Genomic DNA, 21,041 nt, shown 5'->3' on the forward strand with positions numbered 1-21,041 from the left:
TACATACTCATGGGGGTGAGGGGAGGTTGATGGGTCAGTCTCACAGGTGATGATTGGGGTGTTGTTGTGTGTGTTTGTCTCACGGGGGTGCTGGGTGTATTTCAGTCTCACACGGGCAATGGGGATGTTACTGGGTGTGTTACAGTCTGACCGGTGATGAGGGTTGCTGGGTATGTTACAGTCTCACGGGGTGATGAGGGTTGCTGGGTGTGTTACAATGTCAAGGAGGTGAGGGTAGGTTGCGGGGTGTGTTACAGTCTCAGGGTGGCCATGTGGTGGTTGCTGGGTGTGTCACAGCGTGAGGGGGTGATGGGGGCGAGCTGGGTGTGTTACAATGTCAAGGAGGTGAGCGTAGGTTGCGGGATGTGTTACAGTCTCAGGGTGGCCATGTGGTGGTTGCTGGGTGTGTCACAGCGTGAGAGGGGTGAGCTGGGTGTGACCATCTCGGGGGGAGGGGTCATCTTGCCGGGGTAACGCGCCCGAGGGAACCTGGTCCGTGCAGGGGAGAAGCCTGAGGTGAGGATGGGGCCGTGGTCAGGGGCGAGTTGCTGACTGAGCGCGCTACCGTCAGCGTAACCACGCCTCTTCCCGCCCCGAAGTCACGCTCCCCAGAGATGGCTGCTGGGCAAGGCAGGAAGTGACGCACCCCAGCGCGCCCCGCGGCGGGCCGAATTTCCGCTCCATTTGAAAGTGATCGCCGCGGGGGGCTGCTGCTGTTGTTTCCCGCGGTTCCGGGCCCCCAGCGTCATGGCCGCCTTCGCCATGGAGCTGCCGCCGGCCGGTAAGCAGGGCTTGGGGGTGGCTCCGGCTGTTGCTGAGGCCAGTGGGGCGGGGCAAGTCGCGGCTGGGGAGGCCTCCACTGCCAGCCCTCGGAGCTCGTGGGGGAGGCCTGGTCAGGGCGGACGGGACCAGCGTGTCAGCGGCCTGGGCTCTCCGCCGTGTGCGGCTCCGGCCGCGCTCTCCACCTGGCCCGTGACCGTATCGCATGGCCGCGCTGGCTCTCCCGTGTCCCGGCTTTTAGCGCTGCCGGTGGGAGAGCTGCTGCTGCGTGGCGGGCCTGGGGCAGGTCCCGCCAGGGCTGCGGGATCCCAGCGCTGAGGGGCGCTTCCCTCCTGTCCTGACGGTGCCAGTAACCGCGCTCAGCACGTCGTGTCATGAAAGCGACGCACAAAAGCTACAGCAGCGCGGGGCCAGACCGTTAACGGTCCCTGGGAGTTAGGGGCTTCGTTACTTTGAAACATCCGGCCCTCAGCGACTGCCGCTTGGGCAGCTGGGGGACTCGGGCGGGGGCGTGACCGCGCCGGGCGACGCAGCGGGGCAGCCAGTGACGGAGCTGGCATGGGGACCTGGAAGTTCCTGGTTTCATCCCTACGGTGGGAGCGTTCTGGGCTGCAGAATGAAACGAGGAGGAAAAGTAAAATTGGTGCTTGTTTCTTTACAGTGATAGGAAATAGCACAGCTGCTGTGGTCACAGAAAATGCAGGTTTAGCTGGTATTGTTTCTGATTATAAAAGTAAATCCGTAATGAGAAAAGTTCTTTCATATCAATTTCACAGCACTAATTTGAACTTCCTTGTAGCTTTCCTTCAGACAGATTCTTTATCCTTAGGAACTGCGGTATGCTGAATCACTAACTTTTCTGAATTCTTCAACTTTCTTTTACTAATACAGGAGCTGAACCAATGACTCTTGGTTCCCCGACCTCTCCAAAGCCAGGAGCTGGTGCTCAGTTCCTACCTGGATTTTTAATGGGCGATTTACCAGCTCCAATGACTCCACAACCTCGCTCTTTAAGTGGCCCTTCTGTTGGTGTGATGGAAATGAGGTCTCCTTTACTTGCAGGTGAATAATTTTACTATGAAGCCTTTTGTAGAAGCAGCTGTGTCTTTTTTTATTTAAAAAAAAACTAGCTTTGATTTACCAATCCAGTGATTTTTGTTACAAATTTGAGTCTATCGTTTTCCAAACTGTAGTTGCTAAAGATGGCCTCAAACATATTCAGTTGAGTTTGAATAACCAGTTATTGTCAATAAGTCTTAAACAAGTTTCATGGTGACTTAAGTATGACCGTTTCAATCTAACAAAATTTCCTCCAGAGGTACAATGTGAGTTTCTGCTGGTATAAGATCAATCTAAGGTCGGGCATTTGACTTGTCAAAAATAATTGGTCAGTTGACTGGTCATAAATGGTCAAACATTTTAAAGTACTAATTAATGTAATTGGTAAAGTGGAAGTAACTTGAGAAAAAAACTTCTATATGAAATAGTATAGTGCTGGCATAAATAGATCTAGCAAAGTATGACCAAATTTGCTTTCCTGGTCATAGGGTACCTCCAGTAACTGATTTGATGAACATCTGAAGACTTTCTAGGCGTAGGAGTTTTCAATGCTGAACTAGGTAGAGTAGCAAAAATCTTATAAGAGGATGAAGAAATGGAATTGGCTTAACTTTCAGAAAGGAAAAGAGTAAGGGTTTATTTACACACGCATTTAACGAGGGTTGTTTGGGTTTTTTTTGAAGGTGGGGGAAGAGTTGTGGAAGGCGTTAATATATATGATACTTTTTGTTTAAGGGAGAGGCTTATATGGCTGAGCATCTTTCCTCTGAGGGAGGAGGTTTAATGAGTGGATGCTCTCCCCCTCCCCCCCCCCCACTTCTTAATTTCTGTAAATTTGTTTAGTCAGTTTAGAGTGTAAAATCTTCAGGGAGGGAACCATATATTGTTTAATATACATTGTACACAGCCATGTGGATTGATGGTGTGGTACACAGGTAAAGATATACATACAGTGTTGGTTCTAGAGCATTTTGATTTACTAGAATCTTCAACTGTCAAATAGTTCACCTTGTCCCCTACTCTTTAAGTGAGGCTATGCACTAGTCTACACTGGCAATGCTAAAGTGCTGCCGCGGCAGCGCTTTAACATGCCTTGTGTGGTTGTGGCGCACCTCAACAGTGCACCTCAACAGGGGCGCAGCTCTCAGTGCTGGGACACTGTTTACACGGGCACTTTATAGTGCTGCAACTTGCTGTGCTCGGGGGGGTGTTTTTTCACACCCCTGAGTGAGAAAATTGCAGCGCTGTTAGGGCTTGTCTACACTGTCAATTGTGTCTACACTCTGGGGACTAGAGTGGTATACCTATGATGGCATGCCAGTGTAGACACAGCCTACAGTGACAGGGATTTTCTGTAGTTCTGGAAACACCGTCTCTCCAAGTGACAGTAGCTAGGTCAGGGGTCTCAAACACATGGCCTGCGGGGTTCTTTCCTGCAGCCCTCCAAGCTCCCTGCGGATCCCCCCCCCCCCCCCGCCTCGCCCACCTCCGGGCCAGGGATGGGCAAACTACAGCCTGTGGACCAAGATTGCGCCCTCCTCCAGCGCCACAAGCCCTGTGCTGCTCCCAGCACCACGTCCCGGGGGTGGGGTGGGGAGAGTGTGCTGGCCGCTTCCTGGAGCAGGGCCAGGGCAGGCAGGGACCCTGCCTTGGCCCCGGTGTGCAACGCTGCCACCCCGGAGCCGCTGTAGGTAAGTGGCACTGGTCTGGAGCCTGCACCCCTCACCCTCCTGCACCCCAATCCCTGCCCCAGCCCCCTGCCGCACACTGCACCCTGACCCCCTGCTGCACCCTGAGCCCGTACCTCACCCCTCCTGCACCCCGCACCCGAGCCCCCTGCCGCACCCTGCACACCTCCTGCACCTCAACTCCCTGCCCTGAGCCCCTGCCGCACCCTGCACCCCCTGGGGGCAGGGAGGGGGCAGAGTTGGGGTGGGGACTTCGGGGAAGGGGTTAGAATGGGGGGGGGGGAAGGGATTGGAAGAGGTGGGGCGGGGCCTCATGGAAGGGGTAGAGTGGGGGCGGGGCCGGGGGCAGCAGCGGGGGGGGTGTCAGTGATGCGGCCCTCGGGCCAATGCACTAGTCCTCATGTGGCCCTTGTGGTCATTTGAGTTTGAGACCCCTGAGCTAGATCGATGGAAGTATCTCCATCACTAGAGGTTAGGTAACTATGATGGTCAGCATTGGAGGTGGATTTTTCACAACACCAAGCACCATAGCTATGTTAACCTAAATTTTAATTGTAGACCAGGCATGTGTGATCAAGACCTTAAGCAGGCTTACTTACAGATGGCACCATCATTGAGTCCAAAAGGTAGTTCTGCTGCCTACATCAGGCTGGACTGAACAGCACCCTGCTCTGGGCCGTCTGGAGTGGCCTTCGTTAATTGGTTAAACAATATAATTGTTAATGTTTTAAATGATATTTACATCCCTAATTCAATCTTTACTAAAGGGAGTTTGGTTTCCCCACAGGTAGATTGCTGGTAAAAGTAGCTGCTCTGCTTGTTGGGAAATTGTGAATAAAATGAAGCTTTTGGAAACTCTTGATTTAAAATACAGTATTTTTAAGGAAGACAGTACTATTAAATCTGCCTGAGAAATTGTACGTAGATATAACTGTCGTTGGGGAAGAATTAAAAATCCTTTTCAGGATATGTCAGGGGTCTCTCTGACTGTTTGTTTTGTGAGGTGCCTATTAGCTACATTAGGTGAAGGCTGTCAAGTTAAATTGGGCCTGTATGGGAAAATGTTTGATTACATAGGCCTGTAGTAATATATATCTACGTTTCCTGGCTACTGGGAAAATTGTGTGATTCTGTTCTCCATCCTGATAACTGGGTGGGTGGTTGCATTACCCAGAAGAATGCAATAGTATGTCAGCTTTTCTCCCTTCCTTAGACACATTTACCAGCTTCTACATCTCTAAATCAATGTATTCAATGTCCCAGATGAAGTAGGAAGTATTTGTTTCACTGAATCAACTGTGGGTATAGTGTGAGTAGTACACTAGTGCCACTGGGCAAAGGTTCGATTATGGAGGAGGGGGTTAAAGGTGCAGAATGCAGTACTGACATGTTCTGTCCCCTTTGAGCTATTGTGTCAATATTTCAGTATAACTTGTCTAAATATCACTTTGGACTGAAATGTGCTGTTACTTTCAGCTATTAAACTAATTGATTAGCTTTTTTTAAGTGTTCATAAATAGAAATTGCAGAGGTTTATGCTGCATTGTCCATTAAGGACTCGGGGCTCCTGATTTTTTTAAAAATACAAACTCTACCAACACAAATTTAGAATAACAAGATAGGTTTGACTTAATCCTCTGAAATTAGGAGTTACTGCAACAGAGAATAAATTACCACAGATTTGACACCCCGCTAGACCGTGAAAGTAGGGCTTCTGCCTAAATCTTGAGGGATGTATCCCCATCAAAACTCTCAATTGCGATGTAGATATACCCCCGCTTTCTGCGGCTCACAAATAATTCATTTGTATAGAGGGAGTCTTGTAGTGCAGGATTGAGAAATACATTTGAATTGGATAGCCATAGAACTTTTAATTTAGACATTATTGACTTACTCAGTTCCACACGCACAACTATTGTCTTGAGCACGCCTATGTAAGTGTTCTCTTGGGTGCATCAAGGTTCTTTAAATCAGTTTAATTTCTTGAGCTACTTTTACTAAATATCCTTGTGTTGTGGTGGCACCCAGAGGTTCCAGTCAGATTTGTGGCCCTGTTTTGGTTAATGCTGTATAAATTCATAGGCAGTTAGTCTTTGCCCCGAAGAGCTTACAATCTAATTTATGACGTGACACAAATATTACAAATTGGAGAGAAGAGAGAGTTTAACTGCATGCACACCTTAATGTTTCAAAATCCTTGATGATTACTCATATAGATGTCTTAATCTCCAGTGGCCCTTTATTGTTGTTGGTTAAGCTTTCATGAAATCTGTTTCATGCTGTAGTGAAGTTGGTTAACATAAAATGACTGTTGCGAATACTACATTGTTACTCTGCCATAAAACAGCAAGAGGTAACTGTGGAAAAACAATTGTTAAATAACATTAGAAATCAGAAGAAAATGAAAAGGAACATCTAAATTGATTTAGGTTAGATGGGTTTAGAAGTCCCTCTAACTTTGACATTGCAAAAATCAGTGCAATTGTTGTAAACTGATCCTAGAGAGTAGTCTTATGTCTTTAGGTAGTGTAGTTCACTACCTACCTTTTTTTGACTTTTTTTTTTTTTTTAAGAAATGTGTGATTATCCTGTTGTACACTCATACTATGGTAATCTAAGTGCAAACAGTCCTCAAATCCTGCTGTCGTACTATGTCCAGATACATTAGGCATCTAGCATTTCATATGTTGTCCAAGCATCAACAGTGAAACCATGTGACAAATTAGGGTCGGGATGTTTGTATTACAAGCTTAATACTAAAACTTGTATATTAATACTATTTTTCTGACAAACTACATGGACCACACTCTGACAGCATCCACAGAAAGGCAAACCAAAATGCTAAATTTAAAGTAACTTCACTTCCATCGAGGGGATTGTAATCAAAACTCGCATCATATAATCTTTGAAGATACCGGATCTATTCCCCTATTGCTATATTGTTGGGCCATACAGTATTTTTTCATGCTGTGTTCTATATAACTTTAAATGTTATAAGCAGCAAATCATTGCCAACTACTTCACTGGAAGAACATTGTGTAATTATTAGGGACTGGGTTCTGATACCCTTCCTCATGTTGAGTAGTACCTTCCTCTGTAAAATGTCCCATTTACTTCAATAGGGACAACTGAAGTGCTACTCGGAGTGAGTGATGGTATCAAAATCTGGCCCTTTGATATATCCGATTCTGAAACAAGTGCACTGAAAACTGTCCAACAAAGTGGTTAAACAGTCTGTTCTTAGTTTATAGAAATTAGGTGTTCCTGGGGGGACAATTAGAAAACTAACTAGGCAGTCTATGATCAGATGATTGCTAACTGTTTGAATGTCAAAAGGCTAGAGTTTCGAAATTAATCTGGTGGAGTACATGGAAATGATAGGCTTTCTGCTTGCTCCTTTCCATTGCAGGTGGATCTCCTCCACAACCAGTAGTTCCTACACATAAGGATAAAAGTGGTGCTCCCCCTGTTAGAAGTATATATGATGAATTATCTAGTCCAGGACTTGGATCTACACCTCTAACCTCAAGAAAACCAGTAAGTGGTAATCTTAAAGGTTAGTTGCAAAGCTAAACTGAAATTTGAGTTAATCTAGGTAGTGAATGTCTTTACTTCCCAGGTTGGGTGCAGGCATTTGATTCATATAATTTTTATTTCAGTGTTGAATGCCTCTCATGCTCTGGTTAGTGAGGGGCTTCAGCTCCTGAATCTTAACTTAACTCAATTTTCACTTTAGTCTGGTTGCCAGCTGGTTAGTCTGACAAACAAGCACTGCAATATTAGCATGTATCTCCTTTCATTTTTTCCCTCTTCCTCCATATGACTTTGGAGGGTAAAATATAAAAACAAGGAATTTCTCTTGAAACAAAACACAGTCAAGTCAGACCAGAAGTTACATATCTTTACATGTTTGTCACAGCTTAAGACTTAAAATACAGGAAGACAAAATATTTTAAGGTTTGTTTTTTGGGGGGGGTATCAATAATGCAACAAAAAGTTAGCGTAAATGAGATGGCAGTATTCTGTCAAAGCATTGGGGGCACTGCCAGCAATAGCAAGTCATCTTCATGCTTTTCAATTAAATTCTATTGAGTGAAATGCCTGGTTAAACTTTCAGTTTCTGATGCTAACAGGCCAGAAGTAAGATTTCAGGGTCAATTCAGTAACCTGTCAGTCAGCCTCTTGATCCATAATGATAAAATAGCAAATACTTTCACTAGAAAATTCTCTTCTATTGCTAAAGAGAACTGACTTACTCTGTTGATTGTGTACTTGGTCCTGCATAGAACATAGGCATGTTTTCTGGCATAAGGATCTTATAAACTGAAAATTTAGTTATTTTATGAAGGGGAGAAGCCACTAATGTAGACTGAAGGGCTGGAGACTTCATAGAATGCGTACTAGTTCTGTCACTATAGTTAATAGCTCCTGTTAAATTTAAAAGTACTTCTTAATCGTATTTTATATTTAAGAAAAAACATGCTGCTTTAATGTTGAAAGGGCATTGTTGAAGCCCTTACTTAAAACACTGAAATTTCCTTTTAAGAGACCTAACCTTCTGAATACTCTGTTTCAGTTTGGAAGGGGGAAAGAAGAGAATAGCTAGCATAGGGTAAAAGTCGTTCAAGGGTAGGTAATGCAACTGAGTAGTGTTGGTATACCGCAGATGTTGCCGAAGCTTACAACTGAGTGAGGGGAAGGGGACATAACTAACTTAAAAAACTGATAGACACAAGTGAGGCTTTTCATTTGATATGTTCTTTGTGAATATTTATTAAGCCGTTGTGGTAAGTTATGTTTACTCTTCAAAATAATGAAAGGTCTTTGGGTATAGATGCAAAATATTTATTCATTCTTGGCAAAACATTGCTGACTTTATAGGAAAGCTGACTACTTCAGTAGTTCAGAGGTCCCTAAATCTGTGGTGTGGGTAGATGTCCCTATTGTATGACGATCAGTTGCTGTCTAGATGGCAACAGCCTTCTGAACAAATTTATAAGCAGTATGCTGTTCATCATGTTTCCCCAATGTGAAATAGTTACTAGAGGAGTTCACTGTGTAAAAGAATAGAAGTTAGATACTTTTAGTCAGAAGACCCATAGGCAATTGCACTTTATTCCACAAGGATAAACAGTGAAGTAAGCTCTTCATTATCTACCAATTGAGGGTTATTTGGATATACAAGGAATTACTAGGTTATATGAATTTAAACAAATGCCGAAGCAAAATGTTCACTAACTTTATTGCATGTCAGGATCCACTTATTGGGTTTGCACAATTGTTTCACTAACTGCAAGCAGAAGAATGTTTGTTTGCTTTAAATTGGTATTGGGGCAAAAATTTAACCTTTTCTCCTGATTTTTATCAAGTGGGCTAAAACTGGTCTTTCCTGACTATGAAAAGACTGTACCCGCAACTATGACTTGTTACTTTTCTGTATTTTAATGCAGCCCAGCTTTTCTGTAACGCAGAGTCCATTGGTTGGAGCTATGCCAGCAACCCCTGGAACAGGTAGACATCCTGTCAAACTGCTTGCTATACTTTTGTTAGCATGGTAGAGGGCCACCTCTGTCTGAGCTTTCACTTTTTTTGTAAATTGCCTTGCAAATAAGTAGCATTCTTTCCGCTTGCAGGTGATAAATGTGAGCAGGAAAGTACTGCCTTGTTTGTTAGAGTACTGCAGCTAGAACAAGAACAAGGAGCTGCAGTTGTTCATCTGCTCCTTGCAGTAGAACTTCTCCATGCTGTATTGAACACAGAGGCAGAGGTGGCTGTTCTTAAGGAATGCTATGGAGGATGACAGATGGTGCCACCATTCTAAAGCCTCCTCATTTCCTTGTATGAACCCAGCGGCTTCTTGTAAAGCTTTCTGTTGGGCTCTTTGTTCCCATAATAGGCTCTGCAGAGTAGTTGTAGGATCAGAATTTGGCCCCATTTTTAGCAGCAGCAGACAAAGGTGTGGTAAGTAGCTCAGTCACAGAGCTTAGCAACATGTTTGCAAATTTCACTAGTCTGAAGTGTGAATTAATGTTTTACTGTGTTTATGAAAATAAATCAGCTAATTTTTCCTACTAAAATAATCTTCATATCAAATTTATACTCTTAGGTGCCTAGCTTTCTACACTACTCTGACTAGCTTAGTTACAGTAGCAATTCATTGAAACCAATCCTATTTCAATTTAACAGCCACAGGTGTATTTAGTCCTGCAAGTATTGGACAGCCTAGAAAGACTACACTGTCTCCTGCTCAGCTGGATCCTTTCTACACTCAGGGGGATTCCTTAACCTCAGAAGATCATCTTGATGACACCTGGGTAACTGTATTTGGGTGCGTGATCTGCAGCATTTTTCTAAAATCTGATGGCAAAGTCCTTATACTTGGCTATTCTGTTTGAGTACCAGTATCTGGAGATGTACAATCTATACATCACTGAAAAAATGCACGAGTTTTAATTACTTTAATTTGTAGACTACAGTACACTGAAATTTAACTTGCTTCTTAGGAAGTGGGTGAGAGTGGGGAGTGCAAGAAGCAGCAATAGGACATTGTGTTGGGGTACTAGCAATCATAGGACTCGATTCTCAAAGCCAGGAGACAGCAAGTGAATACATCTGCTAAATAGTAAAGTGGCTTCCGTGGGGAATCTGCATATCATTATCTTCATGCAAGAGTGTAGATGATGGTGAGCCAATAAGATCTAGGACATTCTGGTATCTTAAATACTGTTTCAGAATCAGTGCTTAATGAACAGTTCAGCTGATCTTGCACTTTTGGGAACTCTGCCAAGGATATATATTTCAGCAAAACATTATAGAATATTTAGTGTGTTCTATAATAGTCTCTCACTGATCAGCATTTTGAGTATCTTGTCTGTTGCTTTCAGGTTTCCTCAAGCATCTGCTTCATATATTCTACTACAGTTTGCACAGTATGGAAACATATTAAAGCATGTGGTAAGTCTTATGTTGACTTATCTCCTAAAACATATGCTAAGTTGTTTATTCTTCAAATACTAAATTTCACTACTTCCAACCAAAACCGAGACAGATGTCCAATACAGGAAACTGGATGCATATTCGGTATCAGTCCAAACTGCAAGCCCGGAAAGCCTTAAGCAAAGACGGAAGGATTTTTGGTGAATCTATCATGATCGGAGTCAAGCCTTGTATAGATAAAGTAAGTTAGCCATCCATTCTGTGTGGAGTAACAAATTAATTTATAAGGTATCTTTGTTTTGGTCTGTCCCTTGCTTTTCCTCTTCCAGAAGCATGTACATGGATGGGGATGGGGGGTGGGGAACGGTTCATATGTTAAATCAGGTGGCATACATCAGTAGTTTGCAGTAGTAGAGTCCTTTGTTATCTGAGGACTTAACCTGGAAACTATAACGGTGTACAGCAGTGCTACACCACACTTAAGGCTGTGAAGGGAGTATGCTGGTTCATCTAAAACTGCAGGGGAAATGTAGCTGGGTAGAATGCATTTACTTAAGTTGGAATTTGATTTACTAAGATTAACACTTTGCTGGTTACTAACTACTACAGTTAGTAGTTCTGCAATTTCACATTTGAGTTCCTTCAGAACTCTTGGGTGAATACCATCTGGTACTGGTGACTGATTACTGTTTAGTTTATCAGTTTGTTCCAAAACCTCCTCTAATGATACCTCAATCTGGGACAGTTCCTCAGATTTGTCACCTAAAGAGAATGGCTCAGGTTTTGGAATCTCCCTTATATCCTCAGCCGTGAAGACTGATACAAAGAATTCATTTAGTTTCTCTGTGATGGCCTTATCATCCTTAAGTGCTCCTTTAGAATCTCGATCATCCAGTGGCTCCACTGGTTGTTTATCAGGCTTCCTGCTTCTGACGTATGTAGAAATTTTTTTGCTATTACTTTGAGTCTTTGGCTAGCTTATAGACTTTGGCAAGTATATAGCTCCCCATCCAAATCAGTACAGTGACAACACTTGGTAATTGTCTCCTCTACACTAAGAGGAAAGCATGCCTACCTGTTCGTTTAAAACACCAATTCCTGCAGCACTCTGGTCATCTTGGCAGTCTCATCTATATATTTGCTTGTGCTGACTATGCTGTCAGCTGTAATGCAGTTCAAGTGTGGCTGTAAAACATCTAAAGGGAAGAGGTTAAGCTACGTACCAGACTAAAGAGTGTGAGGGATGAGCAGGAATAAAGTAGGACTGGGGAAATACAATTGAATGGGAGTAAGCAAACAAACGATTCAGCTCGGAAAATCCTGTAAACAGGACTGAGACCTATTCTTGCCCCAGCTCTAATGGGCTGGCTGTCAAGAAGCTTGTCTTGTGTTGCAGAATCAAAAAATAAAAGGGGGGGGGGAACTTTTGAAAGACAAATTATAAATCTTTGTTCTGGAAAAAGCCATTGGATCACTAACTCTACAGATAACCCGGGATTGTTTGGCAGTAGATTCATGGAAGGATGAAGGGTTGAGGTAACACTACCCAGGTTTGAATCCAAAAATTTAGGTATTTAACGCCCAAGGTTGGACCACTACAAACTTGTTGAGACTTGCTTTTAGTTTATTTATAAATCACTGAAATCATGTTGTCTGTACTGTTTTCAAATTTGGTCATGACATTATCTTGAAGACTAGTAAATCATTAGTTCACCACTAGCTTATACTAGCATCATACAATTCTTTTAAATAAGCATTTTTCTTACTGGTCCTCTGTGCGCTAATGTTCATCATAGAACATGTACTGGTAGTTCAGTGTCTGCTATACTGTGTAAATATCTCACATACTCTTCATTGAATACATAGTGGAAACTTTATTAGACTCCTGGTGCATCTTGAGCTACTGGGATATTACTTTTTGTCAAATCAAATCCAGTTACTGCAGTAACTGGAATTAAACTGATATGCACCTAGTATTTGCTTCCAATTTATTAAAATTTAAAAAGCCTATTTTCCCCCCCTCTTTCAAGAGTGTGATGGAAAGTTTTGACAGAGGCTCTGCATCCTCCATGTCTTCAGTCTTCACGCCACCGACAAAAAACACGCCACCGATGCAGCCTGCAAGTACTCCAAGGATTTCTACAATGAGACCTCTTGCAACAGCATATAAAGCTTCCACTAGTGACTATCAGGTATTTTGAGAAGATAGAGAGCGAGAAAGGTTACCAAATACTTAAGCAGATTTCCAAAAAAGGAATTTGTATTCTTCTTGACTTTCTCAAAGTAAACTGCAAAAGAAACAACTAAGCCAAAAAAGACACGCTGAATGCATATTTGTACTTTCTGTGCTGAGTAGTGGGGACATCAGCACATTGTTCTAGACTTAACTCATTTTTCATCTCTACCTGTAGTTTGCTCCTTTCCCACTTGTCAAGGCAGTTTTTTCAAACTTGCCGACATAGCCTATCCATCTGTCAAAAAGCTTTCAGAGTGACTTTTTTAGAAAGCCAGTTTCTTACCTCATCTGTCCATTCCAAGAAGTTGAATTTGTGTTGAGTTGCCCTTAGATGCCCATTTTTACAGTCATAGTAATTCTAAGAGCTGGGGTGTGTAAATAGAATGAATGCATGCTGGCTGACCAAGTGTTTTTTTTTTTTTTTTTGTTCTAGGTGGTTTCTGACAGACAAACCCCAAGGAAAGATGAAAGTATTGTATCTAAAGCTATGGAATACATGTTTGGCTGGTAGCAAGCAATGGAAAGTATTACACTAAAATGCAGTTAGGGCTACAAATAAACTGCCAGCTTCCTGGTTAGTTGTATAACCACTCATAGCAGTATTTCAGCTTCCCTTCACACCAGATATGCCTTCTGAGAGGAGAATTCAGCAGACATTGTTTGCACTTTAAATGATGGCAATGTACACAGCGTTTTAAGATGTTAATCTTAAACTAATCAGTGTAAATACAAGTGGTCTCGTGCTCTTTGTTCTCTAGTGATTGCATGACTTCAGGAAAAAAGTCAGTACTGATTTGCTATAAGTTATGGAATTGTGTTAATTATACTTTCCAGTAAAGTGAGAATGTATAAATGATAACTCAGTTCACTGTTTCCCAATAATGTAACAATGTTTCTTAATCTTTTCTGGAAAGATGGTAAGTTTTTTTTTCTGTAGGGTGAACACTATGTATTCTAGTAAAATAAGGGATTTTTCTTGGGCTATCAATTTTAAAATGAATGTTTTAAATATTAATTTGGATGCTGTTTAATACTTCTCTGTTTACATAAAGTTCATCTTGGAGTCCCATTCTAAATTTTCATAACAGCCTTTTAAACTTTTTAAATTAAATTTTCTTAATAAAATTTAAGAGTTTGCAAAGTTGAGTTCTTTTTAAAAGCTTGAGTGACCCATGTGTTCATGAACTTCCTATTTGTCTCACAGGCGTATTGCATGTACCACCTGAACTTACACAGCACTGTGTCGAGTTCAGGTAGCCAGTCAAACAAAATGGGTGGATTTAATTTGCATAAATTGGAATGGTAATACTATTAAGATTTAAATTTGGACTTGCTAAGAAACTAACATAGTAGTGCACTGTGCCACTTATCAATACCTTATGCTTTATTTAGAAAAGGTCAAAAATATGCGACACAAACTTGTATGTTTCACCAGGACTAAAATACATCCTCCACTTAAGTGCACAGGACATGCCCGCTTTTAAGCATGTTCAGCACACTACAGTTTGAAACAAGCAGTTAAAAATATCTAATTGCAATTGCAAGTGGAAAAAAAATGGCTAAACTGTAACTTGGCCAGAACAAAGACTAAGCTAATTGCTGCAAGGGGCCAGAGCCTCTTACATCATAAGACTTTCTAATGAAGAAGCTATTTCTGCTGTGTTGGCAGAATAGTGAATCAAAGGGTAGAGTGTCGTCTTTTGAATTACCAACCTACTCTCCTTCAGTACCCAGGACTTTCCTGAAAGGTGGCCTATCCGGGACTGAGGAGGCTTCATCCTATATTATGTGAGATCCATTATCATAGATTGAGAGATGGCTAAATACAGCTGATTTTTTTCCCCATGTATACTCAAAGGGAAAAATCTTGCCTCCGTACACTACTATCCCTACATCCTTGTTTCTAGTATCTTCCTCCAACTCAAGCTATTTGACAATATCACATTTTGACACACACAGTTACAAACTTCATCCTGACTCTGCAAATTTCCCTTTCTCAAGGTACCTGAGAGGAAACTTCTCTCCCCTCAATAAGCTTAATGTATTTCAATTAGTGTTGGGCTCTAGTAATAACTCCTCAGAATTCAGTTCTATAGCTGATGGCAACCCCTTCGCTCATATGATTCAAGAGGGACATTTCCGTAGCTTGGGGCAGCATGTGGCTCAGTGCACCACTGATATTCGTATCCCAGCAGTTTGTACTTGGTTCCAGAGTATATCAAAGAAGGTGCATGTGTCTTTACTCCCAAATAGAAACCAACTATACATGGTACATCCTAGATCTTATGCAATGTGGGGAACATAACAGTGTGGAACATGTGCAGCCTTAAGCGTTGTCTAAATATGTATTGCACCAGTTTAAGATAAATTGGCTTTTAAACTGACTTAAACCAGTGAAAAACCCAGCACAGACACTATTGGTTTAAGAGTAGCTAATGGTGGTTTAGCTTCAGCTTGTTCTTAATTGACTCAGGCTAATTTGATATGAAGTGCCCACATAGCTTTGTTCACTAGTTTAACTGTATCAGTTTTAAATAACCTTTATACAAGCAGTTTCATCTGCTTAACTAGACCAGCCCTGTGCTCTTTGGAAACTATTATATTGTGTATAATAGTTGGTGCTTAGTAAAGAGCTGCCCTTTTGTTGGAATCTAAACAGGACAAGCAATCACCTGTTGTCTGTTAATCATATGTTGGGTTCCAGTTGCTCCTTAATTGCAGTCCCCAATACACCTGCTCAGAATGCAGTACCCTCTCTCTGGCCTGTGCTTCCAAACAGCCTGTTAAACAGATGAGCCCATACAGAAAACAGGTAGTGAAGCTTTTTTCTTACAACTAGCAAATTACAATCTTTCCTCCTATAAGCCGGCATGACTTCCACAGGATTCTTGGTGTATTACTTGTGTTTAGCTGCTCACTTCTGATCTCCTGAGTTCCACTTGGATCCATCTCCTTTCTTGCTCACTCTCCCTCCCTTCACTGAACTTAGACCTCAAGATCATTTGTTCACTGACTAAACTACTGAACAGTTTGATGGCTCACACCATTCCAAATACCAGATTTTAATTTCTTGACTGCTGCTATTCTGTTGTCTTGCTTCTCATGAAGTTTAGGATGACTTTTCCTGCCCAGACTGGCACCTTCACACACTTTTTTTTTTTTTTTTCTCATTGATGCTGTCTGTACATTAAAACTGCCTAGGAATGTTGGATATTGGTTCACTTCTCTCTGTAGGCAGGGAGAAAACATGCTCAGGATCAAAGAATCAATATACTTTGCTTCTACTGTCTAACTTCAGCTGTTGTGTTGCTGATCTAGGTTCTTCCTGGAGTGACTTGGATTTGTATCACACGCTTGTTACAATAAGTGTTTCCAAATCGTGTCTCATAGTGTGCTGAGTAGCTGTATTCATTCTGTTTGTAGACTAGCTCACTATGAATGTAGTAAGAATTATCTAATGTCTTATACACCCAAAACATTACACAAAATGCTCATTTTCAAAATATGTTGCTGGCAAAAGAAAGCATCTCTAGCTTACAAATAAGAACTTGAGTGCTAAGGGGAGGATTTTCAAAAGTGCATTTAGAGTGTTGTGGCCCTGTTGGTTCCAGGATGTTAGAGACAGTGGGTGAGAGAATCTTTTTCTGGACCAGCTTCTGTTGGTGAAAGATACAAGCTTTTGATATCCATGGGTCCTGTACATGCCTGTTACCACATGTGTGCCTCATCTAGTGCACTAAATGCCCAACAATTATGTGGGTGAAACCAGACAATCCCCACATTCTTGAATGAATTCAGAAAAATAAAAGACAAATCCACCATATTACCTGTGGGTGAACACTTTTCCCAAAACAATCACTCCATATCTGACCTCTCAGTCCTCTTCCTCAAAGGAAATCTGTTCAACACCTTCGAAACATGAGCCTGGGAGCTTAAATTGGTAACTCTGCTAGATTCTAAAAATCATGGTCTTAATGAAACACAAAATTTATGGCTTATTATAAGAATCTTTAACCCACTAGCTCTTTTTTTTTTTTTTGGTCCTATTTTTGTCCTGCAGCGATGTTAATGGGCCGCTTTACCTTGAATGGTATGTGTGTTAACTACTTATACTAAACATTCTGTTCCACCTTGTAGTTAGCTGTGACATTCTGAGTACTTTTCCAATCCTGCAGAAGAGCTCTGTGTAAACTCAAAAGCTTGTGTCTTTCACCAACAGAAGTTGGTCCAATAAAAGATATTACCTCACCTACCTTGTCTCTCTCAAGAGACTTCCAGGGACTTATGCTCCTGTATCCCACAGGTGCTTTTGAATATCTCCAGCCTTATTTGGTCAAGGCCAGATGGTGAGTTACAGGGAGAACTGGCATTAGAAATTTAGGAGTTGTTCCTGTCCTGTGCACTTAGTACTGCTGCTTTATAATGGAAAAGTATAGTTACAGATGATAGCTGACTTGCCTGGAATTAAGGGGCCATTTTGTAAAATTACTACAAGCTACTCTTAGTATGACCTTTTTATGAGTGATGTACCCAAATAGTTGGATGCTAATACTTTAATGTAACCACTGAATTTATTAACTTTAATCTGGGATATTGTGGATTATGTACTATAAGTATTTTATGATTTTCAAACCACACTTTGTACTTTTGGATAATTTAAGCATTATGCCCAGATGTTCAGACACTCTCGTCTTAACCTATGTATTACATAATGTTAACAGTATCTTTAATAAATTTTTTAAAATCTGTTCTTATCGATATTCAGTGTCAGTTTCCCCCTAGGCCCCAATCCTGCAAACTGAAATGTATTCAGCACCATTGACTTCAATGGGCCTTTGTGCTGACTGGGAGCTCTACCCACGTGTGATCAAGGCTATAATTTTAAACAATTTTTTTCATAAATATTCAACATATTGTTTAATCTTTCCTGCTGCTACAACTGAGTCAGTTTAGTCAAAGGCTTGATTGTTATATCTACTCGTATGTCCTAATTCTATACAGTTTTAAATTCTTCATTAGTAGGGTCCTGTAGCCTCTGCTATTTCATGTCCATTTCATGAACAATTTAGTTGGCAGTGTCCTTTTTGCTGGCAAGTTGTTCGTTGCTGGATAATAGATGAGAACATAACCACCTCTCATCCCAAAATTTACAGCCTGCTTTTAGGTAACTTTCAATGTGGTAACTTTTTGCCCAGATGGACAACTATAGAACACAACATGAATGATCAAAAGTTATTTTAACTGTAGTATGTGTTCATTTCTCTAACTGAAAATACAATTTCTACTTCATGTTGCAGACTATCTCCACCTTGTGGCAGCTTTTTAGAACTGTCTGGTGTGCTAGCTTTATAATTGAATTGGAGGTTTAACTGCTGTTGTGTGAAGTTTATCTTGATTTACCAGTACAGATGCTCTATTAAACCTATGTGCATAAACAATACCATGAGAAAAAAGCGCACCTTTTTAAAAAAAATGTAATAAGATTTCCTCTAGACCAGCAGAGGTGTAGGTAAAAGAGAAGGAAAATACAGGTTTCAGAGTAACAGCCGTGTTAGTCTGTATTCGCAAAAAGAAAAGGAGTACTTGTGGCACCTTAGAGATTAACCAATTTATTTGAGCATAAGCTTTCGTGAGCTACAGCTCACTTCATCGGATGCATACTGTGGAAAGTATAGAAGATCTTATTATATACACACAAAAAGCATGAAAAAATACCTCCTCCCACCCCACTCTCCTGCTGGTAATAGCTTATCTAAAGTGATCACTCTCCTTACATTGTGTATGATAATCAAGGTGGGCCATTTCCAGCACAAATCCAGGGTTTAACAAGAATGTCTGAGGGGGGCGGGGGGTAGGAAAAAACAAGGGGAAATAGGCTACCTTGCATAATGACTAGGCCACTCCCAGTCTCTATTCAAGCCTAAGTTAATTGTATCCAATTTGCAAATGAATTCCAATTCAGCAGTTTCTCGCTGGAGTCTGGATTTGAAGTTTTTTTGTTGTAAAATAGCGACTTTCATGTCTGTAATCGCGTGACCAGAGAGATTGAAGTGTTCTCCGACTGATTTATGAATGTTATAATTCTTGACATCTGATTTGTGTCCATTTACTCTTTTACGTAGAGACTGTCCAGTTTGACCAATGTACATGGCAGAGGGGCATTGCTGGCACATGATGGCATATATCGCATTGGTGAATGTGCAGGTGAACGAGCCTCTGATAGTGTGGCTGATGTTATTAGGCCCTGTGATGGTGTCCCCTGAATAGATATGTGGGCACAGTTGGCAATGGGCTTTGTTGCAAGGATAAGTTCCTGGGTTAGTGGTTCTGTTGTGTGGTATGTGGTATTTGCTTCAGGTTGGGGGGCTGTCTGTAGGCAAGGACTGGCCTGTCTCCCAAGATTTGTGAGAGTGTTGAGTCATCCTTCCGGATAGGTTGTAGATCCTTAATAATGCGTTGGAGGGGTTTTAGTTGGGGGCTGAAGGTGACGGCTAGTGGCGTTCTGTTATTTTCTTTGTTAGGCCTGTCCTGTAGTAGGTGACTTCTGGGAACTCTTCTGGCTCTATCAATCTGTTTCTTCACTTCCGCAGGTGGGTATTGTAGTTGTAAGAATGCTTGATAGAGATCTTGTAGGTGTCTGTCTCTGTCTGAGGGGTTGGAGCAAATGCAGTTGTATCGCAGAGCTTGAGGCTGTAGACCATGGATCGTGTGGTGTGGTCAGGGTGAAAGCTGGAGGCATGTAGGTAGGAATAGCGGTCAGTAGGTTTCCGGTATAGGGTGGTGTTTATGTGACCATCGTTTATTAGCACTGTAGTGTCCAGGAAGTGGATCTCTTGTGTGGACTGGACCAGGCTGAGGTTGTCGGTGGGATGGAAATTGTTGAAATCATGGTGGAATTCCTCAAGGGCTTCTTTTCCATGGGTCCAGATGATGAAGATGTCATCAATATAGCGCAAGTAGAGTAGGGGTGTTAGGGGACGAGAGCTGAGGAAGCGTTGTTCTAAATCAGCCATAAAAATGTTGGCATACTGTGGGGCCATGCGGGTACCCATAGCAGTGCCGCTGATCTGAAGGTATACATTGTCCCCAAATGTAAAATAGTTATGGATAAGGACAAAGTCACAAAGTTCAGCCACCAGGTTAGCCGTGACATTATCGGGGATAGTGTTCTTGACGGCTTGTAGTCCATCTTTGTGTGGAATGTTGGTGTAGAGGGCTTCTACATCCATAGTGGCCATAGTATTTTTTCATGCTTTTTGTGTGTATATAATAAGATCTTCTATACTTTCCACAGTATGCATCCGATGAAGTGAGCTGTAGCTCACGAAAGCTTATGCTCAAATAAATTGGTTAATCTCTAAGGTGCCACAAGGAAAGTACAGAGCCAGTATATATAGCAGAAATGTTCTTACCCAGTGTAGCAAAGAAATTACAAAGGGGATGGCTTGTGTGTCTAAATATTAGGCTTGAACTAACTTGTGTCTGGAACCTCACTTAAGTTCCATCAGTGAGATGGAAGAGAGAGTTCTGGAGAGATTCTTATGCTCAGATGTTGTTTCTGTCTATTGAACATTATTTATTTGTATTGCAGGAGTGCCTACAACTACCAACCAGGGCCCCATTGTGCTAGGCACTGTTCAATCCCATCAGCTTTCCCATGGTTCCTTTTTGTAAGGGTAAGGAGTTGTCCACTTCTAGCCCATTCTTTTCCCTCCTCAGTACTTCTCTACCTCAATAAAATAGACTGCATTTGTGGTAGTGTATATGTGTAGCTTGTAAAGTGCCTTGGGCGAAGACTTTTTATATAAATGTAAAATAGTATGAGCACAGTACTTGGTAAAAAGCCTTTTAGTTCTATAAAATTGTGTTTTAAGTACTAGAAAGGCCATTAATACAGATTTAGCCAGGTGCCAAGAGAGAAATAACATTCATTAGGTGTTCAAATGCACCTTGAGTGCTTTTACCTGCCCTCAATGTAGCTGCAACCAAGTAAGAAAGACACTAACAGCGTCCCGCAAATTATAACTGATGGCCTCACGCAAGAAGTGTGCATGCAGTGATTTGAATGATGAGAGGGAAGCTGTTTGGTGCACAAGGGAGGGAGATGCATGGGAGCAGGCACGAAAATGAGTGAGGAACGAATACAAAAGCATACTCAGAAGGGGGCATGAGAAGCATAGGCAACAAGAGGAGAAGGAATTCCATCTAAGCAGAAATACAGGGAGGGCAGATCTAGCAGAGCCTTGAAGGTGAGGATGGGAAATGTAAATACCTATAGTGAGTGGACCTCAGTGAAAGGATTCAGAGGGGCAATTGTTAGAATATTGATATTCAAGCCTGCC

At 41.9% G+C, this 21,041-nt stretch overlaps 1 protein-coding gene across 1 annotated transcript; it reads left to right on the forward strand.

Moving 5' to 3' along the window:
• The first annotated feature begins 615 nt into the window (after window positions 1-615).
• NUP35 (nucleoporin 35) lies at window positions 616-13,840 on the forward strand. The gene is made up of 9 exons (XM_007069759.4): window positions 616-781; window positions 1,672-1,842; window positions 6,937-7,064; window positions 8,978-9,038; window positions 9,714-9,855; window positions 10,412-10,481; window positions 10,576-10,704; window positions 12,494-12,655; window positions 13,133-13,840. The coding sequence occupies exons 1-9, from the start codon at window positions 748-750 to the stop codon at window positions 13,208-13,210; spliced, it is 975 nt and encodes a 324-aa protein (XP_007069821.1). The 5' UTR covers window positions 616-747; the 3' UTR covers window positions 13,211-13,840.
• Window positions 13,841-21,041: the final 7,201 nt, after the last annotated feature.

The sequence above is a fragment of the Chelonia mydas genome, chromosome 11, assembly GCF_015237465.2.
Source record: "Chelonia mydas isolate rCheMyd1 chromosome 11, rCheMyd1.pri.v2, whole genome shotgun sequence".
Taxonomy (NCBI): Eukaryota; Metazoa; Chordata; order Testudines; family Cheloniidae; genus Chelonia; species Chelonia mydas.

Excerpts from the sequence above, each read along its gene's own strand:
- NUP35 (XM_007069759.4), top strand. The coding sequence starts at position 748 with ATGGCCGCCTTCGCCATGGAGCTGCCGCCGGCCG. Across the intron at positions 782-1,671 it reads CATGGAGCTGCCGCCGGCCG|GAGCTGAACCAATGACTCTT; the intron begins GTAAGCAGGGCT and ends TTACTAATACAG. Across the intron at positions 1,843-6,936 it reads GAGGTCTCCTTTACTTGCAG|GTGGATCTCCTCCACAACCA; the intron begins GTGAATAATTTT and ends TTTCCATTGCAG.